The sequence below is a fragment of the Takifugu rubripes genome, unplaced genomic scaffold (genome assembly GCF_901000725.2).
Source record: "Takifugu rubripes unplaced genomic scaffold, fTakRub1.2, whole genome shotgun sequence".
Lineage (NCBI taxonomy): Eukaryota > Metazoa > Chordata > Actinopteri > Tetraodontiformes > Tetraodontidae > Takifugu > Takifugu rubripes.
Genome location: NW_021821632.1, coordinates 224,869 through 251,718, shown reverse-complemented (window position 1 = coordinate 251,718; position 26,850 = coordinate 224,869). Strand labels below are relative to the sequence as shown.

The 26,850-nt window shown below is 45.4% G+C and overlaps 9 protein-coding genes across 9 annotated transcripts; 8 read left to right on the top strand and 1 right to left on the bottom strand.

The window, feature by feature from the left end:
* The first annotated feature begins 5,441 nt into the window (after positions 1-5,441).
* Positions 5,442-6,435, top strand: LOC115248309 (histone H1-like). Its single transcript, XM_029831952.1, has one exon. The coding sequence runs from the start codon at positions 5,465-5,467 to the stop codon at positions 6,065-6,067; it is 603 nt and encodes a 200-aa protein (XP_029687812.1). The 5' UTR covers positions 5,442-5,464; the 3' UTR covers positions 6,068-6,435.
* Positions 6,436-7,608: 1,173 nt separating this feature from the next.
* LOC101067696 (histone H2A) lies at positions 7,609-8,091 on the bottom strand. The gene has a single exon (XM_003967793.3). It carries the CDS (start codon positions 8,037-8,039, stop codon positions 7,662-7,664), a length of 378 nt encoding a protein of 125 aa, XP_003967842.1. The 5' UTR covers positions 8,040-8,091; the 3' UTR covers positions 7,609-7,661.
* Positions 8,092-8,575: 484 nt separating this feature from the next.
* Positions 8,576-9,072, top strand: LOC115248314 (histone H3). Its single transcript, XM_029831962.1, has one exon. It carries the CDS (start codon positions 8,617-8,619, stop codon positions 9,025-9,027), a length of 411 nt encoding a protein of 136 aa, XP_029687822.1. The 5' UTR covers positions 8,576-8,616; the 3' UTR covers positions 9,028-9,072.
* Positions 9,073-11,689: 2,617 nt separating this feature from the next.
* On the top strand, positions 11,690-12,446 carry LOC115248312 (histone H1-like). Its single transcript, XM_029831959.1, has one exon. The coding sequence runs from the start codon at positions 11,706-11,708 to the stop codon at positions 12,240-12,242; it is 537 nt and encodes a 178-aa protein (XP_029687819.1). The 5' UTR covers positions 11,690-11,705; the 3' UTR covers positions 12,243-12,446.
* A 1,956-nt stretch (positions 12,447-14,402) lies between these two features.
* On the top strand, positions 14,403-14,763 carry LOC105419556 (histone H4). Its single transcript, XM_011621187.2, has one exon. It carries the CDS (start codon positions 14,439-14,441, stop codon positions 14,748-14,750), a length of 312 nt encoding a protein of 103 aa, XP_011619489.1. The 5' UTR covers positions 14,403-14,438; the 3' UTR covers positions 14,751-14,763.
* Positions 14,764-15,415: 652 nt separating this feature from the next.
* Positions 15,416-15,918, top strand: LOC115248316 (histone H2B 1/2-like). The gene has a single exon (XM_029831964.1). It carries the CDS (start codon positions 15,453-15,455, stop codon positions 15,825-15,827), a length of 375 nt encoding a protein of 124 aa, XP_029687824.1. The 5' UTR covers positions 15,416-15,452; the 3' UTR covers positions 15,828-15,918.
* Positions 15,919-20,880: 4,962 nt separating this feature from the next.
* On the top strand, positions 20,881-21,628 carry LOC115248311 (histone H1-like). The gene has a single exon (XM_029831958.1). The coding sequence runs from the start codon at positions 20,897-20,899 to the stop codon at positions 21,431-21,433; it is 537 nt and encodes a 178-aa protein (XP_029687818.1). The 5' UTR covers positions 20,881-20,896; the 3' UTR covers positions 21,434-21,628.
* Positions 21,629-23,581: 1,953 nt separating this feature from the next.
* LOC101071099 (histone H4) lies at positions 23,582-23,981 on the top strand. The gene has a single exon (XM_003979808.3). It carries the CDS (start codon positions 23,625-23,627, stop codon positions 23,934-23,936), a length of 312 nt encoding a protein of 103 aa, XP_003979857.1. The 5' UTR covers positions 23,582-23,624; the 3' UTR covers positions 23,937-23,981.
* Positions 23,982-25,781: 1,800 nt separating this feature from the next.
* Positions 25,782-26,241, top strand: LOC115248320 (histone H2B 1/2-like). Its single transcript, XM_029831969.1, has one exon. The coding sequence runs from the start codon at positions 25,818-25,820 to the stop codon at positions 26,190-26,192; it is 375 nt and encodes a 124-aa protein (XP_029687829.1). The 5' UTR covers positions 25,782-25,817; the 3' UTR covers positions 26,193-26,241.
* Positions 26,242-26,850: the final 609 nt, after the last annotated feature.

The following is a 26,850-nucleotide window of genomic DNA, read 5'->3' as shown; positions in this document are numbered from 1 at the left end:
TCCAGTTTTTCTGGCTCCTGCAGCCGACCTGGTTCACTTTTTGGCCCAAAAGGTGAGACGGCGGAGGAGAGGAAGACGGGCCGGTGCCCTGGCGAGACGACGCAGGAGAGGCTCGCGCACGGCGCTGCCTGGGATCTTTCTGTCCAACGCCAACTCACTTTGCAACAAAATAAACGAGCTGAAGTTGCTGATGCGGATCAAAGATTTCTCCACCTCGTGTGTTCTCTGCTTCACTGAAACCTGGTTCAGGAAAGAGACACCGGACAGCGCGCTCCTCCTCGGGGGATTCCAGCTGTTCCTCCTCGGGGGATTCCAGCTGTTCCTCCTCGGGGGATTCCAGCTGTTCCTCCTCGGGGGGTTCCAGCTGTTCCTGGCGCTCTCTGGGGAGAGAGCAGGCGGTGGAGTCTGCTTCTACATCAACAGCGACTGGTGCACTGATGTGACTGTGATCTCCCAGCACTGTTCTCCTGCTGTGGAATACCTCTTCATCAACTGCAGACCCTTCTATTCTCCGCGTGAGTTCGCTTCATTCATTCTGGCCTCTGTTTACATCTCGCCAGACGCGGACGTGCGCGAGGCTCAGCGCACGCTCGCTGACTGTATTCAACAAGTGGAGCGGACCTATCCCGACGCTCTGGTTATCGTGCTTGGCGACTTTAATCAGAGCAACCTGAGTTACGAGCTCCCCAGGTACAAACAGTTTATCAAATGCCCCACCAGAGCAGAGAACACGCTGGATCACTGCTACACCACAGTGAAGGACGCGTATCGGGCCGTCCCCCCTGCTGCACTAGGACTGTCTGATCACGTGATGGTCCACCTGATCCCCACATACAGACAGAAACTCAAACTAACAAAGCCATCCGTGAGCACCACGAAGAGATGGACCAGTGAGGCTGTGGAGGAGCTGCGCACGTGCTTGGACACAACTGACTGGGACATGTTTAAAGGGGCCACACATGATCTGGATGAGTACACGGACACTGGGACCTCATATATCCACTTTTGTGAGGAGCGCATTCTACCAACGCGCACTAGGGTGAGTTACTCCAATGACAAGCCCTGGTTCACTCCGAGACTCAGACAGATCAGGAAAGAAAAGGAAGCAGCGCTGAAAAGTGGAGACAGAGACTGCTACAGAGAGGCCAAATACCGGTTTAGCAAGGAACTGAGGAGAGCTAAATCTGTGTATTCGGAGAAACTTCAGCAGCAGTTTACTGCTAACGACTCTGCTTCTGTGTGGAGAGGCCTGAGGCAGATCACCGACTACAGGCCTCAGGCTTCAGAGGGTCAGGACGACAAAGCCCTTTGGCAGAGCCTGTCCCTCCACTATGCCCAACACCTCCCCTCCCCCCAGTGTCACTGCCCCCATGGACCTTACTCCATCAAAGGCAGTCCCCTCCTCCTCCCCCCCTCCACTCACCATCAGTCCACCCCCCCATCACTTACCACCAGTTCCCCCCTCCTCCCCCCCTTCATTCACCATCAGTGAGCAGGATGTGCGCAGGCAGTTCGCCAGGCTGAACCTGCGCAAGACCCCTGGCCCGGACGGCGTGTCTCCCTCCACCCTGAGGCACTGCGCAGAGGAGCTGACTCCTGTCTTCACAGACATCTTCAACTCCTCCCTGGAGTCGTGCCAGGTGCCAGCCTGCCTCAAAACCTCAACCATCGTCCCTGTCCCCAAGAAGCCACGGATCACCGGGCTTAACGACTACAGACCTGTGGCGCTCACCTCTGTAGTCATGAAGTCCTTAGAGCGCCTGATCCTGCCACACCTCAAGTCCATCACCACCCCCCTCCTGGATCCACTGCAGTTCGCCTACAGAGCCAACAGATCTGTGGACGACGCGGTCAACCTGGCCCTTCACTCCACCCTGCAGCATCTGGACTCCCCGGGAACCTACGCGAGGATCCTGTTCGTGGACTTCAGCTCTGCATTCAACACCATCCGCCCCGCTCTGCTACAGGACAAGCTGTCCCAGCTTAGTGTGCCTGCCTCCCTCTGCAGGTGGATCACTCACTTCCTGACGGATCGGAGGCAGTATGTGCGGCTGGGGAAGACTGTCTCCGACTCCGTCACCATCAGCACCGGATCACCCCAGGGCTGTGTACTTTCCCCCCTGCTCTTCTCCCTGTACACAAACTGCTGCACCTCAAGCCACCAGTCTGTCAAACTGATCAAGTTTGCGGATGACACCACCCTCATCGGGCTCGTCTCCAATGGAGACGAGACTGCCTACAGGAGGGAGGTGGCTCGACTGGTGTCCTGGTGCGGACACAACAACCTGCAGCTGAACGCTCAGAAGACAGTGGAGATGATTGTGGACTTCAGGAAAGTTACAGCCCCTTTGCCCCCCCTTGCCCTTATGGACTCCCCCGTCACCATCACGGACTCCTTCCGCTTCCTGGGCACCACCATCACCCGGGACCTTAAGTGGGAGCCAACCATCAGCTCCCTCATCAAGAAGGCCCAGCAAAGGATGTTCTTCTTACGGCAGCTGAGGAAGCTCAAACTGCCTCCCAGGATGTTGGCGCAGTTTAATACGGCCATCATGGAGTCCATCCTCACCTCCTCCATCCTCCCCTCCTCCATCCTCACCTCCTCCATCACCGTGTGGTTCGCTGGTGCCACCGTCAGGGACAGACTGAGGCTGCAGCGCGTCGTGCGCGCTGCCGAGAAGGTGATCGGCTGCAGGCTCCCATCCAGGACCTGTATATCTCCAGGACCCGGAGGTGTGCAGGTCGGATCACGGCCGACCCTTCCCACCCTGGTCACGGACTGTTTTCCCCCCTCCCCTCAGGCAGGAGACTACGGTCCATTCGGACCAGAACCTCCCGCTACACTAACAGCTTCTTCCCCTCTGCCATCAGGCTGCTGAACACCAAGTGACTTATCACTGAGCACCATGAACAGCAGCCAGTCGGACTCACGAACAATACATTACTCCTCATGGACCTGCACTATTTCTCACCACTCACTATTTATGTAAATACTGTATATAAGTCTTATTTTATTTTATTTATCTTATTCTAGTGTGGTGTTGATGTCTAATGTTATGTTGAATGTCGCAGCGGCACACCACGACAAATTCCTAGTTTGTGTAATACTGTGTATTACATGTACAATGGCAATAAACCTTCTTCTCTTCTCTTCCTCTTCTCTTCACATACATATATACAGAATATATACGTATATATTTAGCTTACTGTCAGGATTTCCAGTGTCGTCATGCCAAGTGTCACAAGCAATTGTAATTTAGAGAGCCATTTAAAAATTAAAAATACAATTCAATTATGGAAACATAAAATGTATGCTATGAACGGCATTATACCTTATTTGGAGGTATTATTGGCGGTACTCACCATGAAACCTGCCAAAATACTCTAACCCTCACTCTCCAAATCTCTATCTCCTCGCAACCCAACAATTTTACAGCATAATAATGCATCTTATATTGCTGATATGCCATCAAACCACTCAAATCTGTCTCAGAATGCATTGGAACGCCATGAGCCAATCACAAACGCTGAAAGTCCGAGCCAATGAACGGCTTCGAAACATTATGAAGCAATCAAACGTCATCAGTCACGTGACACTGGTGTTTTGACACAGCGTTCCGAATCACTCCGCTTCAGGAAGAGTGACACAAGCTCCGAAGCTTCTGTATCATTTACCAATCACTAATCAAATATAAATGTCTACTTTTTTTCCCTTTCACCATGATTTAACATTTAAACATGTAGCACATGCATAAACAATGTGTAGACCACACAAAGTGGCGGATGTAGTCGTATCAAATATTGTCCAAATTTAAGATTTCCAATATGTCTTAGCACCCAAAGTTGCTTAGTTTATGAGTCGTTTATTACTTCATAAAGCTCTCTTCTAAGAGCCACCACATCCTGTTCTGGGAACAGAAAGCCATCAATGGTGCAGTTCTCCACCTGCTTCACCTGGCTCTCCACAAGGTCTCACATGTTACTCTAAAAATAAAGTCAGTCTAGTCTGGGAAACCAAATGATCCATACAAGCACAGTAGCAGGGCTCAGACCATTTACATTTAAAAATACTAATGCTTGATGGTTTGCTGAGAATCCTCCACACATCTTGTTTTCCACAACGTGTTACAATGATGTAAATAACCATCTAATAGAGCTCTTGTTGGAATATGGACAGTTTTTCTTTTAAAATTCCTAATAAATACTGATTTACTGTTGATGCTTGTATTCAAGCCTGTTTGGACCTCAAAGTAATTGGACACTAATTTATACTATGGTGCTCATGGTTTTCAGGAAATTCACCAACCCAAATGGCAGATCACCTTCAGGACCGTTACATTCATGCACAAAGACTGAAGCAAAACATTGATTCAGCAATAAAGACTTCAATTGAATGGAAAAGATGTAAAATAATTTTATCTGTGGAACCACATGGAACATAACCAAGAAAAAACACAAGAATTACAAAAATGGAGTGGGGGACAAAGCTACAGAACAATTTAGATTTTAAAAAGAATCCTATGAGCTTTTGCCACAATATTCCCTCTGAAAACCAGACAGTGGTTAAATTATTAAAAGAAGGTCTTAAAATTACGATTGCTTTTTTGTAAAAAGAATTCTTTGGAACTAAACGGAAATGTTGTTTGGGTTGGTAAAGTTCTGTGCTGGGCTATGACAATGGGTCAAACGCAACCTGTGGAAAATTATAATGAAAAGAAAGAAAAACAAAACAGGTGTGTCCAGCGAACAAATATCCACCAAAACGAGTGATACTGTATATTCAGTGAGAGCATAAATGCATGGACTCCGCAAAAAGGCCAAATAAGTGGGTTTTCATGTATTCCTTAATGCTCTGCTGTGCAGATGCTAAAAACAGCCCCAATGTGGCAAATGGACCTTTAGTTTTAAGAGAATCTTTTGTAATCAGACTGGACGAGGCCGACCCAGGCTGCCGTCATGGATCTATCAGAAATGTGTTTGCTGCTTCCAGGAAAACTCCCGTTTCTGACAAGATAATCACTCTAAAATTGGAGTTTTCACACGGAGTCCCTAAAGAAACGTTTGAGCTATATGCGAAGGTGCTTTGGATGAAAGTTGGTGCGTTTCAATAGATTTTAGGAGATATTTAACCGGCGAAAGTCTCCAAACGTCGGTGGTCGTGACGGTGAATCGTCGCGATTTGGAGGCTAAATAAATAAAATCGAGATAATCTCAGAAGCTTTTATGACTTGAGTGTGTAGAAGAAAGTGTTCGCTGTCGTTTCCGTCCACTGCCAGCCGTCAGCGGTTCAGATTCCTTCATTTGTTCACACTTTGTGGAGGGGGAGAAAGCACAAGTGCTGCGCCCCGCACACGGCTGTGAGCGGGAGGCCCGCGGGTTGAGTCTTCACGGTCCGCACGGTGTGTTTAAGAGCGGTTCACGCCCCCGGATTCCTCAACTCATTGGGACTCAGCGACCAACGAAGATGGGAGAAGAAGCGCCAACACAAGCCGCTCCGGCCAAAGCCGCAAAGAAGAAGCCGACCAGAGTGAAGAGCTCGGGCCCGAGCATCAGCGAGCTCATCCTGAAGGCCGTGTCCGCGTCCAAGGAACGCAACGGCGTGTCCCTGGCCGCCCTGAAGAAGAACCTGGCAGCCGACGGCTACGATGTGGAGAAGAACAACGCCCGGGTTAAGATCGCCGTCAGGGGCTTGGTGACCAAGGGGACTCTGGTCCAGACGAAGGGCACCGGAGCCTCTGGGTCCTTCAGGATGAGCAAGAAAGTGGCCGAACCAAAAGCCAAGAAGCCCGCGGCCAAGAAGCCCGCCCCGAAAGCCAGGAAGCCCGCGGCCAAGAAGCCTGCGGCGGCCAAGAAGCCTAAAGCGGCAGCAGCCAAGAAGCCCACAGCCACAAAGAAGTCTCCTAAGAAGGCGAAGAAGGCTCTAGCGGCGAAGAAGGTGGCAAAAAGCCCGAAGAGGGTGAGCAAGAGTCCCAAGAAAGTGGCGAAGAAGGCTCCTGCTTCCAAGAAGGCTCCAGCGAAGAAGGCTGTGAAGCCCAAAGCCAAGAGGGCAGCACCCAAGAGGAAGTAAGCAACCCTGAGAGGGTTCCTTCAAAAGGCTCTTTTCAGAGCCACCACAGCACCTGAGATCACATTCCTGCTCCTTGGTCATGATGTGAACATGTGTTCAATAACCTCCTGTGCAGGGGATTAGTTGAGCTGTCTGCTCACGGTATTAATGTGCGTGTGTGTATACACACACTGGTCTGACATCTGAACATGTCATATGTGGGGTTATTAAAGGTCGTTTTGTAGAGAATGCAGAGTTCATGGCATCCAATAATAGTGACAAGCATGCTTGTACTGAATGTTTTCATTCAACGTCCAGTAAAGAAAGTCCTAAACCAGGGGGCGGCTCTTTGGCGCCGCCCTAGTGGCTCCCTGGAACCTCTTCAAAAATATGGAAATTGTTTTAATATAATTTCTGTAGGAGGAAAAACGTGACAAACATTTAGTTTCAACATCTCATAATGGAAGTTAAACTTAAAGCGCCATCGTACAGCAGAGTGGTCACGTGGTGCATCATCCTCTCCAGGATGCTGCAGTGAAGATAAACATTCCTCATTAATGCTCATTATGTGTTTGTAGCCGATCATTTGGAAAGGAGACAAATAGAGCTACTATAGACACTATAGCATGTGTGTCCGACCCCCTGATGAGCAACACAGGGCTCCCCAAGGAACGGTGCTGTCCCCTTCTGTGCACCACCTACACAGCTGACTTCCAGAACCACTCAGACACGTCCCCTACAGAACCACTCCGGAATACGTCCCCTCCAGAACCTCTCTGAGACACGTCCCCTACAGAACCACTCCGGAACACGTCCCCTCCAGAAGTGCTCGGATGACTCGGATGTGCTGGGGAGCAGGCATTAAAGCTAAGGATGCTAACAAACTCATTAAAAAGGCAGGTCTGTTGTTGGCTGTAGACTTACAAACTTAGACGAGGTGGTGAGGGACAGGATGGTGTTGAAACTGCGGACAATCATGGACAGTCCCCCCCCCCCCCCCTCCATAACACAGTGGACAAACTGAGGAGCAGCTCCAGCAGCCTCGCTGCTCTAAGGAACGCTACAGGAAGTCCTTCCTGCCGTCCGCCATTAAACTCTAATTCATCCTAACCCAGCCAATAACAAGAATTGTGGAATGTTTATGTTGTCATTTTATTCTGTGTGTGTATGTATATATATATATATATTGTGTGTGTGTGTATGTATATATATATATATATTGTGTGTGTGTGTACACACACACACACATATATATATATATATGCTTATAACATCCTAGTCTTATGTGTATTTATTCTGTTTCTATACGTTATATGTTGCTACTGCAATTCAATTTCCCTACAGGGATGAATAAAGTACATCATAATCTTAATTTGTTTCATTTATTTGGTCCAATATGGCTCTTCCAACATTTTGGGTTGCCGACCCCCGTCCTAAACTAATTTCAAGTTAATCCTCCAAATTTGGTCTTAACTAAAGAGACGTTTTTAGAGTTTGAAAACTGGATCCAAGTTGGACCGAGAATGTTTCATTATTGAACAGAACTGCTCTTTATCACGTTGTGGGTGGCTCTGAAAAGAGCCGTTTGGTGCTCGCTAGCCCAGCAAGGCCACATTTATTTGGCCTTCTCGGTCTTCTTGGGCAGCAGGACAGCCTGGATGTTGGGCAACACGCCGCCCTGAGCGATCGTCACTCCTCCCAGCAGCTTGTTCAGCTCCTCGTCGTTGCGCACAGCCAGCTGCAGGTGGCGGGGGATGATACGAGTCTTCTTGTTGTCGCGGGCAGCGTTTCCAGCCAACTCCAGGATCTCAGCCGTCAGATACTCCAGCACAGCGGCCAGGTACACAGGAGCGCCGGCGCCAACGCGCTCAGCATAGTTGCCCTTGCGGAGCAGCCTGTGAACACGGCCCACTGGGAACTGGAGCCCGGCCCGAGAAGAGCGAGTCTTGGCCTTAGCTCGGGCTTTGCCGCCGGTTTTTCCTCGACCACTCATTTTGTTTCTATGTATTATAAGGTTTTGAAATCTACGAAAGTCAGTGAAATGACGCTCTGAGTCGCTACGATCCCTATTTATAGCTGACGCTAAGCCTGCCTGACCAATCAGAGACACAGCCGCCCGTTCCCGCCGCTCGCTCAGCATCAACCAATAAGGAGCGGAGATTCGGCTGGTGGGTTGGACTCTGGGCGGAGCCGCCCGTTCCCGCCGCTCGCTCAGCATCAACCAATAAGGAGCGGAGATTCGGCAGGTGGGTTGGACTCTGGGCGGAGCCGCCCGTTCCCGCCGCTCGCTCAGCATCAACCAATAAGGAGCGGAGATTCGGCTGGTGGGTCGGACTCTGGGCGGAGCCGCCCGTTCCCGCCGCTCGCTCAGCATCAACCAATAAGGAGCGGAGATTTGGTTGGTGGGTCGGACTCTGGGCGGAGCTGAGTGCCACGTGCATCATCCAGCCAATCACGAGTCCGGGTGTCACCTGCGTCATCGTCGAGCCCGCTGCTCCGACGCCTTAAGAGCGGCGGCGCCGGCAGTTCTTGTAACTTCGTCTCGTTCTGAGAACAAGCAGCAGTGAACAATGGCCAGAACCAAGCAGACCGCCCGTAAATCCACCGGAGGAAAAGCTCCCAGGAAGCAGCTCGCCACCAAGGCTGCCAGGAAGAGCGCCCCGGCCACCGGCGGGGTGAAGAAGCCTCACCGTTACAGGCCTGGTACCGTGGCTCTCAGGGAGATCCGTCGGTACCAGAAATCCACCGAGCTGCTCATCCGCAAGCTGCCCTTCCAGCGCCTGGTGAGGGAGATCGCTCAGGACTTCAAGACCGACCTGCGCTTCCAGAGCTCGGCTGTCATGGCTCTGCAGGAGGCTAGCGAGGCCTACCTGGTGGGTCTGTTCGAGGACACCAACCTGTGCGCCATCCACGCCAAGAGGGTCACCATCATGCCCAAAGACATCCAGCTGGCCCGTCGTATCCGCGGAGAGAGAGCTTAAATTGGCCGCTTATACACATCAACAAAGGCTCTTTTAAGAGCCACATCAACTCTTCTAACAGAGCTCTGTTCTATTTAAGGTGGAACTGTATTATCTCGGCAATAAGACTAGAATAAAAGGTCTGAATATGCAACCCTACATTACATGTATGAAGGACGAGGTACATTTAGGGTTTTTTTTGCCCATTATTGAAGCCTCTTCATAATTTATAGCACGTAGTGGGTGTACATTACGGATGGGCGATACCACACTTTAAGGATTCGATACTGATACTTGTATTTTTATCGATACTGTTCATTTCTTACTGGCAATTTGTGAGTCAAAATATTACATTTAAGACAAATCACAAGACGAATACAGACCATTTACATAAAATTTATGGTCAATTGATAACTAGGATTTCATTATCCTTTAAACCTGCATAAGACAGTTGCTCCATGAGGAAAATTAAATAGAACAATGTCTGACACCATCACACCTGTTCAGAAAAAGTATCATATTCACATTTTCTGCTTTAGGACAATTGCGTCTGGCTGATTATTTCTCCGGCCTTCGAGAAGAGTCTCTGCTGGAACAGATGTGGTTTCATTTTTTCCCACCTCGCTTCTTGGGATGACCTTTTCCTCCATGTATCTTCTCATTTCAATATATGCATCTGTGTTTGCTGTGCGATTGCTCTGAAAAGCCACAACCCGGCTGTCAAACTCCCGCCATAATCCCTTGGATGATGAACACTCAGCAGGTGACCCTTGTGTTGCCACAGGATCGATCCGCCCATCCTTAATTTTAGGGTTTTTTTGCCCATTATTGATGCCTCTTAATCATTTATAGCTGGTAGTGGGTGTACATTTAAAAAAATAAAATTCCACCATGAACAAGTGTTTCTGATTAAGCTCCTGCTTGTCTAGTTGTGTAATAATTGTTCCCTAATTCATCCCTCTGTCAGAGCTGAGCTCTCTTGACTGGGCTTATGCATCAGCTCAGGTCCAAACCAGTCAATAACAATCATTGTTTAATGTTTATGTTTATGTAGTTTTATTTCTATATTTTATATTTATGTAAATATGCTTATTCCTGTCCATGTTCTGTTATTTGTGTTTTATTTATTCTATTTCTATACTTAATTATAGTTATATTCCACCAGGTGCAGGCTGATACTACAATTTCCCTACGCGGATGAATAACGTAAATCTTGACTCTTGTTATGGGCCCAGTTATTATGGGGTTGGAATTGAAATTTGGTTGAAATTAATATATAGAAATTTTACTTGTAGACTGTTTTTATCATAATATAAAACCGAGAATTATAAATGTGTACACCCCACCCGACAGAGCTGTTGATGTAGGCATTTTATTGTTTTAATGTGCAGACACAAATACCAATTAAAAGGACTGTCAACAACTGGATAGAATCAATAAAGTTATTGGAAATAAAAAAATAGTGCTTAAAGAATTATGGGATTGTAATAGAAATGTTTTGTTTTTTTAAAATATCAACATGATAAAATGTATGAATATTCTAACAGTCTCATATCTGCTTTAGCGAGACCTTGAAATAAATGTTTTTTTTAAGTGCACATGTACCAAGAACTTCTGTCTTTAATGAGCAGATTCCACTATTTGGTTGCTTTTTCATTTTTTTAAAGTAAATTTCAGGCATCGGTGTAAAAAGATTGGTAATACTTGAGTGTATGTAATGTATATTTCTCATATTTGTGTCTTTGCAAACTTCTCATTTAGCATGCTATTATTATTAAGTGTGTGTGTCTGTGTTAATTTTAACTTTGGCAAATGTGTGTTGTGTTTTTTTATTCTCTTCAATAGAATAATAAATATAAAAATTAAAAAAATTAAATTTCATTATAACCTGAAATGAAATTACACTCAACAAATCAGCATATAAAGTAAAAACAAAGCAAACCTCAGCAAATGCAAATAAAGCACGGCCATATGCAGACAACCAAAGCAGACCTGATCAAAGCAACTCAAACTACATAGGATTAGCAAATACTATGGCACAATTTAGCCAAAAAACAGCAGTGAGAAGTTTACAATGCTAGGTTTCAGTGATCAAATGTTGCTCACATTTAGTGCTTTGTATCAAAGCACTAAATGTTACATTATGCTGCTAAAACATAACTTAAATAGTATTACGACTATACTACTATACTACTACTAGACTACTAATAGCTAATAAACAACCATTCAGCAAATTCATAAATACAACCTACAAGGTGAGTAATTGGAAACAAAATGGTGTTATACAAAATCAGGAAGTTTTGGGGCAATGGATTTGGACGTGTTTTCTTCAGGAAAAAGATGCTGTTTCCTGAAGAAAACACGTTGTCGTAATGGAAGTTGTAAAACATGATTTCCTACTGTGTGTTGCCCAATATGTGGATGTGACTATATCATCGTAAATAGTGTTCCATCCTCTGCTAAACTGTGGGGGAGGACGGGACAAACTTACATAGGTAACAGTTTGTCCCGTCCTCCCTTTCTGACTGAACAAGACAAAAGTGACTAGAATGCATTTAAGTTAGTAAATTGACCTTTGTCAATGGCAACAGTTTTTAAAAAAAAAATCAACAGAAAACTTAAGGTGCTTTTCTCTCTCTTTGTCTCTCACAATTACTGAATTCCGGCAACTTTTTGTACACGGAAAACAATCAGCAAAGATGAGTGCAAAAAAGGTTAGCAGAGCGAGGAAATCAGGGCCCACCGCCAGAGACCTTGTCCTTCAAGCTGTGGCCACATCCATGGAGCGCAAAGGCCTGTCTTCGGCTGCCCTCATGAGGATCCTGGCAGCTCAGGGATATGATGTGGATAGGAACAAGGCCCGGGTCAAGACTGCCATTACCTCTTTGGTAAAAAAGGGAGCTTTGGTCCGGACCACGGGCGCCGGAGCTTCTGCGTGTTTCAGGATGACCAGCAAACCAATGGTAGCCCAAAGAAAGAGGCCGGCAGCCAAGAGACGTGCCGGAAAGAAGTCACGCCGCAGGCCCAAGAAGGCTAAAGGTCGTAAAGCCAAGCGACGTGCCGGAAAGAAGCCACGCCGCAGGCCCAAGAAGGCTAAAGGTCGTAAAGCCAAGAAAACATCAAAACGCCGAAGGAAGGCCCCAAAAAGGCGAAGGAGAGTAGTGAGGAAGGCTTCTGGAACGAAGAGGGCTTCAGCCAAGAAAGCTGCCAGGCGTCGAAGAAGAAGGGCAAAGTAAAGAAGAGAAAGTAAAGCCTCCTGTTCTGCTGCGTTCATCAGCAGGATGGCCCCTTACATGAGCCTGCTCAAGGTTTCCTCCTGTCAAAAAGGGAGTTTTACCTTGTCATTGGTGCTTGTTGGGGGTCCAGGCCCAGGGGTTCTGTAGAGTGCCTACAGACAATTTTGATATTAAAAGATGCGATATAAATAAAGATACATTGAAGTGAATGTTGGTTTCTCTTTAATGTCACAGCCTTATTTATTGTCGAATTACAACTGCTAAACATAAAAGTTGAATTTAAAACTCCTGCATTAGGTATTTACATTTGTAATTTGAGTGGCAGTAGGTTTGACTAAGGGCCCATTCACAAGGCCTGAGTAAGGATTCATTGCATTCGTGCTTTTTTATTTAAACAAGGGTGCCTGAATTGCCTGAATCCGCAAACTTGTGAAATCGGGCGCCATAGTGAAGTTTTAAAATCAGTATTTTCTTGTAAAAATGGGAGTGCAGTTTTCAGTAAAAACAGTGTTGCAAGTGCCACGAGTAGTAATTATTTTCAGTCTGAACACGTTTTAAAATGAAGGAAAAGAACAAATGAAAACCCGGTGTTTTTTGTGATGAACATGGCCTAAGGATTAAAAACAGTGAAAAAATCAATTACTGTATCTTATTAAAACTGTGCTTATTAAAAGACATTCCCAATTAAGGACGGCGTGAAAATCAACGAAGCTAAAGCAGTGGTGGTCACACTTGATGGTAAACTTACTACAAAACCTCTGGCAAACGTGAAAGTCCAATTAAAATTAAATTAAATTAAAACGTTCCAAAAGAGGACAAGTAGATTTTCCACCCTGGACTGGTCTCTATGCTGGTTCTGCTGGACCTCAGTGCTGCTTTTGATCCAGTTGATCACAGCATCCTGTTACAGAGACTGGAACATGTGATTGGGATTAAAGGGACAGCACTAGACTGGTTTAGATCAGATTTATCTGATAGATACCAGTTTGCTCATGTGCATGTGCAGAATGCTGGTCTCCTTGTGGTTCCCAGAGTCTCTAGGAGTAGAGTGGGGGGCCAAGCATTTAGCTACGAGGCCCCCCTGCTATGGAACCAGCTCCCTGTCCAGGCCCCCCTGCTATGGAACCAGCTCCCTGTCCAGGTACGGGAGGCTGACTCCATCGCTACTTTAAGATCAGACTTAAAACCTTCCTCTTTGAAAAAGCATATTGTTACTAATTCTGTAGTTCCAGTTACTATCATAGACAGACAAATTATCATACTTAGGGGGTCGTCTAACCGTTAGGTCACATCTTAGCTGTGCTGTTATAGGCCGAGGCTGCCGGGGTCCGGAAACATGATCACCTGACATCCTCTCCTCTCCTCTCCTCTCCTCTCCTCTCCTCTCCTCTCCTCTCCTCTCCTCTCCTCTCCTCTCCCCCTACATGAGCCTGGTCCTGCTCAAGGTTTCTTCCTGTTAAAGGGGATTTTTTTTAATTTGAACCCTCTCACCGGTTCCTATCATGGAGGAGCTCAAGATTAGTAAGTGGCAAGTGTCACTTTTGACCTCAGTCTGTGCAGCCCAGCCACAAACTGGGACATACATACATCCCATATCTGCTTGCAATTGTAATCACTAGAATGTGATAATATGGAAGGAATATATAAGGACTTATTTCTGCCGGTTATTGTTATCCAACCAGTGGAATTTTCATCTATAATTGCATTTGTGTGAACAGCAGTTGTAGCATTCTGAACATAAAACAATATTTATAACCTTTTACAAACATTAAAGTGGTAGAAAAACAATTAGAATACTTAAAATTCTACAGTAATTTAACGTTTTCAATTGTTTTATTATTTACCTGTTCATTCTCTACTGACAAGCTCATGTTCAGACAGGTACCAATTAGCAAGATATTTGTGTTTAAGGTTGTGGGGGAATGTCAAGATAAACAACGGACAACAGGCAACAGGCTGGCAATATACTTTAAAATATAAACATAGCAAAAGAAAGTTCCGTGTGCATAAGAGCTGAACATTTTAAATAAAGATCAACGAGCAATGTTCCAGGAAACGTGTAGTTCCCGTTTCAGCCAGCAGGGGGCGGCCCCGCACACAAAGAACCAAAGTGCTTTCAATCACGTCCTCAGAATTGTGTTAAATAAGAGGCGAGCGCAGCTCTGGAGCCAGTCTGTCTGTAGTCCAACAGCAAGAATGTCTGGAAGAGGGAAGGGAGGTAAAGGTCTCGGTAAAGGAGGCGCCAAGCGGCACCGGAAGGTTCTCCGTGATAACATCCAGGGAATCACCAAACCAGCCATCCGCCGTCTGGCTCGCCGCGGTGGGGTGAAGCGAATCTCTGGGCTGATCTACGAGGAGACCCGCGGTGTGCTGAAGGTGTTCCTGGAGAACGTGATCCGTGACGCCGTCACCTACACCGAGCACGCCAAGAGGAAGACCGTCACCGCCATGGACGTGGTCTATGCTCTGAAGAGGCAGGGACGCACTCTGTACGGCTTCGGCGGTTAAAATGGCTGCTATAGCAACAATCCAAAGGCTCTTTTAAGAGCCATTCATATCTTTTAAAAGAGCAGAATTTTTGCGCCATCCAGCCAACAAAGGATGGATATGAACAGTGTAAAATATCCACTACTGTATTAACACTGTTGACGTCAGTGAATTTAAACGTCGCCATAAGCTTAAACACCTGACTTAAACAATGTAATAACCCTAAAGTTCACCACCGCACATGTTTAGACCTTACAACACTGTTTTTTCTTTTCCATTTTTCAGAAGTTCACTCCAGTTGCATTCCACTTTTAAAACTAAATAAATGAGTTACATTCCTAGAACTTTGATTTATTGACCAACAAGTTGACATGTCTGGGATACGATTGTTTCATTGGTGTAATTCATTTACCAGTAGAATAAATCACCTCAGACAATGACAAAATGCAAACGACCACATTCATTAAAAGGTTATGAACTTTAAAATTAAACTGCATGTTTAAATATATTATCTACCTATAGAACCGAATCACGTGATTGGCTTGTCTCCATCTGTCCCCTGTCGAGGCAGGCTGTGGACAGCAGGAGGCGGAGCTGACGCTGTGACCGGTCACGTGTTCGCGGTTCGGCCAATCACAGGAGGGAGACCACACAGTGGTATTTCCATGAGGCCCGTATAAAGAGCGGCTCTGTGGCCGCCCTCCGCTACCGTGGAGAAGCACAATGCCGGAACCAGCCAAGTCCGCCCCCAAGAAGGGCTCCAAGAAAGCCGTGACCAAGACGGCCGCTAAGGGAGGAAAGAAGAAGAGGAAGACCAGGAAGGAGAGCTACGCCATCTACGTGTACAAGGTGCTGAAGCAGGTGCACCCCGACACCGGCATCTCGTCCAAGGCCATGAGCATCATGAACTCGTTCGTCAACGACATCTTCGAGCGCATCGCTTCCGAGGCCTCTCGTCTGGCTCACTACAACAAGCGCTCCACCATCACGTCCAGGGAGATCCAGACCGCTGTCAGGCTGCTGCTGCCCGGGGAGCTGGCCAAGCACGCTGTGTCTGAGGGCACCAAGGCCGTGACCAAGTACACCAGCTCCAAGTAGACCTCTGCTGGCCTCCTTCAACCAAAGGCTCTTCTAAGAGCCACCACATCCTCTGCTGGCTCAACTTCCTCAATAACGAAAGCTATAAATCACACATTCATTCATTCATTCATTCATTCATTCATTCATTTTTTTTTTTAAAAGTAACACCCTGCATGTAATTTCATCACAGCTGGTTCAGCTCATAAATCACTTCAAACACAATTCATTGTAATCATATCTTTGTGTAATAAGCTTTGGCTGTGTCTCAATATCTATTCCCTATGTCTTCATTTAATTTGTGATAAAACATTCAATAACAATTGTTTAATGTTTGTAATTGTATTTCTATTTTATTCTATATTTATGTATATATCCTTGTGTGTGTGTGTATGTATGTATATATATATATATATATATATATATATATATATATATATAATGTGCTTATAATATATGCTTAGAATGTTCTAATCTTATTTGTATTCTATTTCTATACTTTGTAAATATAATTTCCTACACTTCAGTTATATTAATCCATGTTTAGGCTGCTACTATTCAGTTTCCCTACGGGGATGAATAAAGTACATCTTGAATCTTGAATAATCTTTGGGATAAGGCACATCCATCTACGTACCTAAGATTAGTGATGCAAAAGATAACACCAACTGATGGACTTTGGGAGTTCAAATGTCGCCTTCAAGCATTCGGCATTCCACCTTAGCTTCAGAATTCAATTTGTTTTAATTCAGGTGTGACTTGCTAACAGACTGAAGTTGCGAAAAAAAATACTCACCTGGTTGTTTACCCCACACAGACACTGTGACAAAGTTTCTACTGGCTCACATCTTACATTAAAATATACTTAACCCCTCTGTGTCAGTATAACTGCCCAGTATCAGTCTGTGTGTGTGTGTGTGTGTGTGTGTGTGTGTGTGTGTGCGCGAGATGTCACCTAATTCCACCTGTGCTTTTGTGACAGGAAGTTAAGTAAAGTAAAGTTTGCCTTCAGCTTCCCGTGGTAACCGTTTTTTCCCACCTCGGCAACACACCAGCTGAGAAACCGACCCTGGTAATTGGCGACTCTGTTTTGTGCTACGTGAAGCCGACTCCAGCGACCATAGTTAGGAGCATTCCGGGGGCCGGAGCGGGCGAGATAGAAGCCAATGTATGGCTGCTGGCGAGAAGGTGGTGCACCGTGGGCCTTTGTTTGGGGCTACGCTTTCTGCAAACCATCACCCAGCCCTCCGGGATATTTGGCTGCTCAGCTGCTGCCGGGGGACCGCTAGCTGTAGCTACGCTAGGCAGCTCCACAGCAGCTAGCTTCTCCTGGCTACCTGACGCAACTCCAGCTAACTCCAAGCTGCGGAACCGTGTCTCAAGCTCGCTAATTCTCTCCTCCAGAGCCATTAATAAACTACACTTTATGCACCTATTCCTGGAGTGTCCAACTCGTCTTGGTTCAGAGGCCGCATACAACTATATATGAACTCAATGGGGCCGTAGCACAAAAACAAGTGCAATAAAAAATCTTTATTTCAAGAAATTTTGTTCAATATAATAAAAAGTAACAACCTGAGCCTTTAAAAGTAAGTGCAATTTCAAGTTGTGCAGTTACACATCACAAAAGTTCACAAAACGTGCAAAAAAGCACATAAACAATGTTTGCCATATCTCACAACCGAGCTCCTAGAAGAGCAAACAGATGACATGGAAGGCATGAGCTTGGATTATTTTGACAATATAGCTTTGAACAATAACAAAAAAAACATGTGAGAAATGTTCCAGGTTACATCAATGACAGAAATCGAAGCCAAGTTAGACCTCCAGTTTAACCAGGAACACAGGGCCACTCATGGCAACCTGCTGAATCAAGTCACCTTAATTAATGCAACTCTTCTGTGAACTTATGAACATAATGCGAAATTAAATTGAAAAATTATAACAAAAAAACATACACATGTGATGTGTACAATTATTCTCCCAAGCAGTTGTGCAGTAAATCTGATTACCAACTGTTTTTTTTGGGTTTTTTTTAAAGAAGTAGCAATCAGTATTAACGACTAACTTCATACTTTTTATAGTGAAAACAATGTCTGAAGACTGAGCATTCCACAGAATTTAGACATGATTAGTTTTTGCTCCTGACACTTGGCATCTTTTAGTCTGCACAAGTGCATCGATATCAGGCACCGTGTCCTGAGTAGTTGCCAACTTCAGAATGTCATTTAAGTGCTTGTGTGTTAACCTTGAGCGCAGCTTTGTCTTGTTCAGGTTCATTACAGAGAAAGCCTGCTCACAGAGGTGGGTCGTCCCAAACATGCACAGCAATGTTGCTGCTAGTGCTCTTAATTTAGGGTACCCTGGCAGAATACAGGGATAAAATGTGTCCAAGTCTACAGAAGCAAATCTGCCTTTCAGAGTCACATTACACTGCAAGTGTATTATTTCAAGCTGAATGTCGGCAGGCACATCAGAACTTCTGACTATGAAAGGGTTGCGAAAAACTACCAATTCTGTCTCGAGTTCGCTAAAGAGATGAAACCGTCTCTCAAACTCTCTCAGCAAACCTGCAAGTTTGGTTTTGTATGGACTCGTGTCAGTAGTACAGTTGGCCTCACATCAATCAATCAATTTTTATTTATATAGCGTCTTTTACGATCAAAATTTTTCCAGAATCCCAGGGCCTAATCCCCAACAAGCAACAGTGGCAGGAAAAACTCTCTTTTAACAGGCTCATGTAGGGAGAGGAGAGGAGGGGTTTGGTTAGGAGAGGAGAGGAGGGGAGAAGAGAAGAGAAGAGAAGAGAAGAGAAGAGAAGAGAAGAGAAGAGAAGAGAAGAGAAGAGAGGTTTGGTTAGGAGAGTTGAGGTGAGGTGAGGAGAGGTGAGGTTTGGTTAGGAGAGGTGAAGTGAGGTTTGGTTAGGAGAGGAGAGGAGAGGAGAGTGAAGTGGTTTGGAGAGGTTTGGTTAGGAGAGGAGAGGTTTGGTTAGGAGAGGAGAGGAGAGGTTTGGTTAGGAGAAGTGAGGTGAGGTTTTGTTAGGAGAGGAGAGGAGAGGTTTGGTTAGGAGAGGAAATGAAAGGAGAGTGAAGTGGTTTGGAGAGGTTTGGTTAGGAGAGGAGAGGTTTGGTTCGGAGAGGAGAGGTGAGGATAGGATGTTGCTCTGACGTAAATATTAGCTTTACAGAATTTAAGTTTTCTTCTTGCCAGCAGCTTTAGATTGGCTGGCACCCGGAATGCACCTAACTATGGTCGCTGGAGTTAGGGTTAGGGCTTCACGTAGTACATGACTGAGTCGCCAATTACAAGAGTCATTTTCTCAGCGGGTGTGTCGCCGAGTGGGGAAAAAACGGTTACTACGAGAAGTACGCTACGCTACAGTGCAGTGCCGCAGCAGCTACCTTCTCTTGGCTACCTCACACAACTCCAGAGCTGTCTCCAAGCTGTCTCCAGAGCCATTAATAACCTGCACTCTATGCACCTATTACCTTCACTAAATTTGAATTATTTCCCCTTGTTGTTGGCAAGTAACTAGAAATGTCTGAGTATTAAATTTTTTAAATAAAGTGAATCCAACAAACAGCGTGCACAGTGCACCAACAAACTCCCGTGAGAAAAAAGGAAGATAACTGGATCCTGATGTGTTATCAAATTCTAGGTTAATATCCAACCTTCATTTTTTTCTCTAAAGTTCTTGAGAATTTGGTGGTGACTCAGTTACTGGAGCACCTGCAGAGGAACAGCCTGCTTCAGATGTTTCAGTCAGGCTTTAGAGCATATGTGTCAAACTCATGCGGGTGGATTGTAGACGCATGGGCTATGATACCGTCTTCATGTATTGGAAGAGCTTTCACAAAATCAACGCTGAACAAGAATCGGTCGGTGAGTCAGATTCAGATGATTAAGAAGAGGAATTCGGGATTGGACATTGAAATAGTGCAGCTGTTTAATTCAGATACAGAAGATGAAAACTTTGATGGTTCTGTGGCGGAAGAATGAATATTTTGTTTAATATTGATTCTTGAAAATGCAGAAAGAAGACCTTGAAACCACAACACAGTCCTGATCATGTCCTGTACCATTTCAAGAGAATAAATCACTGGAATAAGTTAATTCCAAAATTAACACATGCCATGTCATAGCTCTAAAAGGAAAAACAGCTTTGTGGCTCAGTTCACCAGCCGGACAAAGCTTCGGCGCCAAATTTAAGGTTCGGGCAGAAACCCTATAGATCCAAGCTTCAAAGCCAAAAGCCAAGCAAAGTAATTGTTTTACTCAATTCAAATTAAATTACACTCAACAAATCAGCATATAGAAAGTCAAAACAAAGCAAACCCCAGCAAATGCAAATAAAGCACGGCCACAACCAAAGCAGACCTGATCAAAGCAACTCAAACTCCATAGGATTAGCAAATACTATGGCACAATTTAGCCAAAAAAACAGCAGTGAGAAGTTTACAATGCTAGGTTTCAGTGATCAAATGTTGCTCACATTTAGTGCTTTGTATCAAAGCACTAAATGTTACATTATGCTGCTAAAACATAACTTAAATAGTATTACAACTATACTACTACTACTAGACTACTAATAGCTAATAAACAACCATTCAGTAAATTCATAAATACAACCTACAAGGTAAGTAATTGGAAACAAAATGGTGTTATACAAAATCAGGAAGTTCTGGGGCAATGGATTTGGACATGTTTTCTTCAGGGAAAAGATGCTGTTTCCTGAAGAAAACACGTTGTTGTAATGGAAGTTGTAAAACATGACTACTGTGTGTTGCCCAATATGTGGATGTGACTATATCATCGTAAATAGTGTTCCATCCTCTGCTAAACTGTGGGGGAGGACGGGACAAACTTACATAGGTAACAGTTTGTCCCGTCCTCCCTTTCTGACTGAACAAGACTGGTTATGAATTTAAGTTAGTAAATTGACCTTTGTCAATGGCAACAGTTTTAAAAAAAAGTAGTAAAAACACACAAAAAAAAAATCAACAGAAAACTTAAGGTGCTTTTCTCTCTCTTTGTCTCTCACAATTACTGAATTCCAGCAACTTTTTGTACACAGAAAACAATCAGCAACGATGAGTGCAAAAAAGGTTAGCAGAGCGAGGAAATCAGGGCCCACCGCCAGAGACCTTGTCCTTCAAGCTGTGGCCACATCCATGGAGCGCAAAGGCCTGTCTTCGGCTGCCCTCATGAGGATCCTGGCAGCTCAGGGATATGATGTGGATAGGAACAAGGCCCGGGTCAAGACTGCCATTACCTCTTTGGTAAAAAAGGGAGCTTTGGTCCGGACCACGGGCGCCGGAGCTTCTGCGTGTTTCAGGATGACCAGCAAACCAATGGTAGCCCAAAGAAAGAGGCCGGCAGCCAAGAGACGTGCCGGAAAGAAGTCACGCCGCAAGCCCAAGAAGGCTAAAGGTCGTAAAGCCAAGCGACGTGCCGGAAAGAAGCCACGCCGCAGGCCCAAGAAGGCTAAAGGTCGTAAAGCCAAGAAAACATCAAAACGCCGAAGGAAGGCCCCAAAAAGGCGAAGGAGAGTAGTGAGGAAGGCTTCTGGAACGAAGAGGGCTTCAGCCAAGAAAGCTGCCAGGCGTCGAAGAAGAAGGGCAAAGTAAAGAAGAGAAAGTAAAGCCTCCTGTTCTGCTGCGTTCATCAGCAGGATGGCCCCTTACATGAGCCTGCTCAAGGTTTCCTCCTGTCAAAAAGGGAGTTTTACCTTGTCATTGGTGCTTGTTGGGGGTCCAGGCCCAGGGGTTCTGTAGAGTGCCTACAGACAATTTTGATATTAAAGGATGCGATATAAATAAAGATACACTGAAGTGAATGTTGGTTTCTCATTAATGTCCTGTACAGGATGGGGCAATGAGGCATGGGGGCTGAATCGAGGGCCTGCCACCTATTGCCTCATCCATGAGAGGGAACTATTTCTACTTGTCAGCAGTGACCTCCACAAATTCAGTTCCAGATCCTGTTTGTGGTCTCTGAAGCTCCTACATATATGGAATACGCTAATAATTCAAACAGTAATGCTACATTTGCTATAATCATTAGTCTGTCACATTTAGACTAAATTTAAAACAATTATTACAAATCTTGGAGGTTTTTTTTTTGAGGTTCTACCACTTTTTTGCTGCTCGTGCTGGAGTCAGCATTCCAGTCAGGCCAATTTCCTTCAACAGAACTCTACAAATTGAAACAAGGACATAAACAAATTGCAGTGTGATCACACCAGATTACAAGGTACAGCAATAAAATACAATCCTTAATAACATTTGGCCACCACCCACTCCCATCCTGCTGCAGCAGAAAACCTCTTCCCAGAGAAGAGGTGGTCCTTTTCCGTCCAGCATTGGATCATCTTACTAATGTCATCATCACTCTCTTAAGAAGTCAATTCAATCCATCAGTCTGTGTTATGTTTCTGTCACTCCCACAGTAATTTAAATCTCCATTTAAAATGCACCAACTCTAGCAGAGTACAATTACAGCGGTACATAATCTAATGCGATGCTTATAATCGCACAAAACCAAATAAAGACAAAAACATATTAAACTGGAGGCAGCAATGTTCCTCTAAAGTGAAAGAATTTTACACTTTAGTAAGATATGTGAAACAAATAGTGGACAATAAAAACATTTATATGCCATCTAGCCTCGTTTACCCACCACTGACAGATTGTCACGTGATACTGCAAAGGCTGATGGGATATATTACCGAATTAGGGCGCATCAGTGGTACACTACTTTTCACCGTGCACTGTGGGATATATTGAGTGCACTACATAGGGTACAGCGATGCTCACTAAGCATTCAGACACTATTTCAAAATGGCGTCCACACTATTGAGTGCACTATTAGGGTATAGGGGAGGTTTCGGACACAGCGAGGGCTTTTACAATTTACATGACGACTCAGGGCCTTTGTCGCTACGTTTTAAATTTGAACGGTCGTTCTAAGCGAATGCATGTCAGTAAATATGGGATTTTAAGGCCTTGAAAACAAGTACCGTATTTTCACGACTATAAGGCGCACCTAAAATACTGAGATTTTCTCAAATATCGACGGTGCGCCTTATAATATGGAGCGCCTTGTGTGTGGACTGAGTTCCAAAATCTGCTGTGTGCCTCTGGTAGGTGCACTACGGTGAACGCTCCCCCAATCGATTAGCGGCACACCTACGTGTAAGGATCCCCTAAAATGGCGCCGGCCAAGCGACACACGTATGAATGAGGCTTACTTTAAACTGCAGGCCATCGAATATGCGGCTGAAAATGACAATCGAGCAGCTGCAAGACATTTTAATGGAAATGAGTCCATGGTCAGAAATTGGAGAAAACAAGAAAGGAAACGAAAGTGAGCTGCCCTCAAAAGTCATAAAGTGCAAAGTATCCTCTAGAGAAGATAAATGTGTGTGAGAGGTGTGTGTCAGGAGTGTAGAAGCTTGAGTTATTTGAATAATTATCACTGTTCTTTCTTCGCTATTATGTGGTGGTTGTGTGGTGGTTGTAGTTCATCAAATTTTCTGAGCCAGGTGTTCTCATGCATAGGCTGATCTTACAACAATTTCTGGCAATATACTTAAAAATATAAACATAGCAAAAGAAAGTTCCGTGGACATAAGAGCTGAACATTTTAAATAAAGATTAACGAGCAATGTTCCAGGAAACGTGTAGTTCCCGTTTCAGCCAGCAGGGGGCGGCCCCCGCACACAAAGAACCAAAGTGCTTTCAATCACGTCCTCAGAATTGTGTTAATAAGAGGCGAGCGCATCTCTGGAGCCAGTCTGTCTGTAGTCCAACAGCAAGAATGTCTGGAAGAGGGAAGGGAGGAAAAGGTCTCGGTAAAGGAGGCGCCAAGCGGCACCGGAAGGTTCTCCGTGATAACATCCAGGGAATCACCAAACCAGCCATCCGCCGTCTGGCTCGCCGCGGTGGGGTGAAGCGAATCTCTGGGCTGATCTACGAGGAGACCCGCGGTGTGCTGAAGGTGTTCCTGGAGAACGTGATCCGTGACGCCGTCACCTACACCGAGCACGCCAAGAGGAAGACCGTCACCGCCATGGACGTGGTCTATGCTCTGAAGAGGCAGGGACGCACTCTGTACGGCTTCGGAGGCTAGTCTGTTCCCATGGCAACAACCCAAAGGCTCTTTTAAGAGCCCATCACCGTCTGCGAAGAGCTCAGTTCCTGCTTCAGAGGCAGCGACTCGTCAAGCGGGAATAACGTGAACTCGCTGTGAATGTTAATATTTATGCTAATGAGCCCGAAAGAGCTACATGTTGTTGGTGCAACAACAAAAAGTTGTTTAATCCCACTGGTCACAATAGTGAAAATGTTAACACAAAGATGGGACATAGATTCTTGGTACACATCATGTTTAAGGTGTCTAGTATTGATATATGCATTTGCAATTACTCGACTTTGTTTAATGTGGTCATAGAACTCACAAAGATGTCACTGGCAACAATAGTGACCGGTGGGATAACCCATTGTATCTACATGCTAATGCACATAAGCTAACTGTTCTACCTTGCTTTCTGCTGCTACCTAACTTTGTACCTAATTGTACACACACAGATGACTAGCTAACTAATTCTACCTAACTTTACACACACACACACACACACACCCCAGGAAGACTAGCTGGCTACCAAACTTTCTGCTGTGTTTTCTTTAAGATTTACTTTGAGTCAAGTTCTTGATTTGTTGGATCGAGATGAGTTCCCAGAGAAAGCATGCAGCATTGCAATCGTCCCTCAAAATGAAAAAGATGCTGTACTCAGTGATGGTCTGACATGGACTATGAGGGAGAAACGGGTCATTTGCCAGCAAGGCTGTTGAATGCATATGCAGAAGTGATGCAAACAGAACATGATTGGAATGATGGCCTCGCCTTCACCACACCCCCTTCCCCTCCCCAACCTCCTTCCCCCTTCCCCTGTTCCAGCTCCCCCACCTCCTGCCATAACAATGAAGGCCAGCTAGAAGACCCAAGGGCCTCAGCTTAAATGTTTACCTTCATGTTCAGTGTGTTCAATGTATACTGCACTAAAAATGAACGTTTTCAAATGAATGTTGCACTAAAGTAAGTTGCACTAAAGTTACAATGTTGAAATACATTGATTGTTGTTGTTTTTTGTCTTAACCTCAATATTCATAACAGTGCTCCAAGTATTCATATTGCTAGCCGATAGTATAAGGCTTATATGTAAAATATCCAAACTACAATGAGAGAGCATTTAGAGGCAATGCTGGAACTTTTAAAAGTGATAATAACTAGCCTTTGATATAAGGATTTTATACACTCGCGCTCGCTCGCACGCACGCGCGCGCACACACACACACAATGGTTGATACAACACAGTATCCCACCGTTCACAATTGTGACCGATAATAAAACACACTTTTTCACACACTTTTCCATGAAAAGTTCTAAAAATGATGACTGATTGTTTCAAAGGGATACTAATGACACATGATTGGGATATTTTTGTGTCTGGGAAAAATTTGGGATTAAATGGTTAATGCGGTACAACCGGAAGTCATCAGTTACTTTTCCTATTATACACCAAAGACCAGATTTACGCATTTGTTTACTGCTGCTTTACTTTTTGATCTGTTAAATAATTTAATCAGTGATTCATGAAACACACATGTCAGACAATAACAGATACAGTGTTTACCACGGTTGACATCAGGACCCCCCCCCCCCCCACACACACACACACACACACACACACTATACGTACACGCACCCATGCGCGCACCAGTCAGAATCTTGTGACGATGTGGCTGAATAAAGAGGAGCCAGGACAGGAAGCTGTCTCCATCTGTCCCCGTCGAGGCAGGCTGTAGACAGCAGGAGGCGGAGCTGACGCTGTGACCGGTCACGTGTTCGCGGTTCGGCCAATCACAGGAGGGAGACCACACAGTGGTATTTCCATGAGGCCCGTATAAAGAGCGGCTCTGTGGCCGCCCTCCGCTACCGTGGAGAAGCACAATGCCGGAACCAGCCAAGTCCGCCCCCAAGAAGGGCTCCAAGAAAGCCGTGACCAAGACGGCCGCTAAGGGAGGAAAGAAGAAGAGGAAGACCAGGAAGGAGAGCTACGCCATCTACGTGTACAAGGTGCTGAAGCAGGTGCACCCCGACACCGGCATCTCGTCCAAGGCCATGAGCATCATGAACTCGTTCGTCAACGACATCTTCGAGCGCATCGCTTCCGAGGCCTCTCGTCTGGCTCACTACAACAAGCGCTCCACCATCACGTCCAGGGAGATCCAGACCGCTGTCAGGCTGCTGCTGCCCGGGGAGCTGGCCAAGCACGCTGTGTCTGAGGGCACCAAGGCTGTGACCAAGTACACCAGCTCCAAGTAGACCTCTGCTGGCCTCCTTCAACCAAAGGCTCTTCTAAGAGCCACCACATCCTCTGCTGGCTCAACTTCCTCAATGATGAAAGCAATAAATCACAGCAGGACTCAGGCCATTTACATTTAAAAATACTAAATCTGGCCTCTCCAATACTTCCAAGTGCCAAGGGGTCTTTCCTGTCCTGCTTCTTTAGCTCAGCTCTGGGTCCGTTTGATATTCATACCACCAGGAGAAGAAAAGCTTGGACTTTAGATGGTGGTTGACAAAACCGGCCCATCATACCTCGTCTATAGCCAGAACCAATCTGGCTCAGTCCTGGACTGCTCTCTGGACTCCATTGATGAGGTATATAATTTTTAATTTCTGTGTATAATGGACATAGTAATGTACATAAGATGTACATGTACATTTCTTTTAGTACTATACTGTACTGTACTGTACACCACGGGCTACCGCTCTAACACGTGAATTTCCCCGATGTGGGATCAATAAAGTTTTTATCCTATCCTAAACACAGGCTAGTGAAATTCAGTCTGGTCGAGCACCAAACAAAATCTGGAAATGAGCCGTAAATCATGAGGGACTTAAATTCCCCATGCCAAAATCCACAATGGCTGCTCAACACACAAAAGAATTAAAACTTCTGAGAGGTGTCAAAGACCTC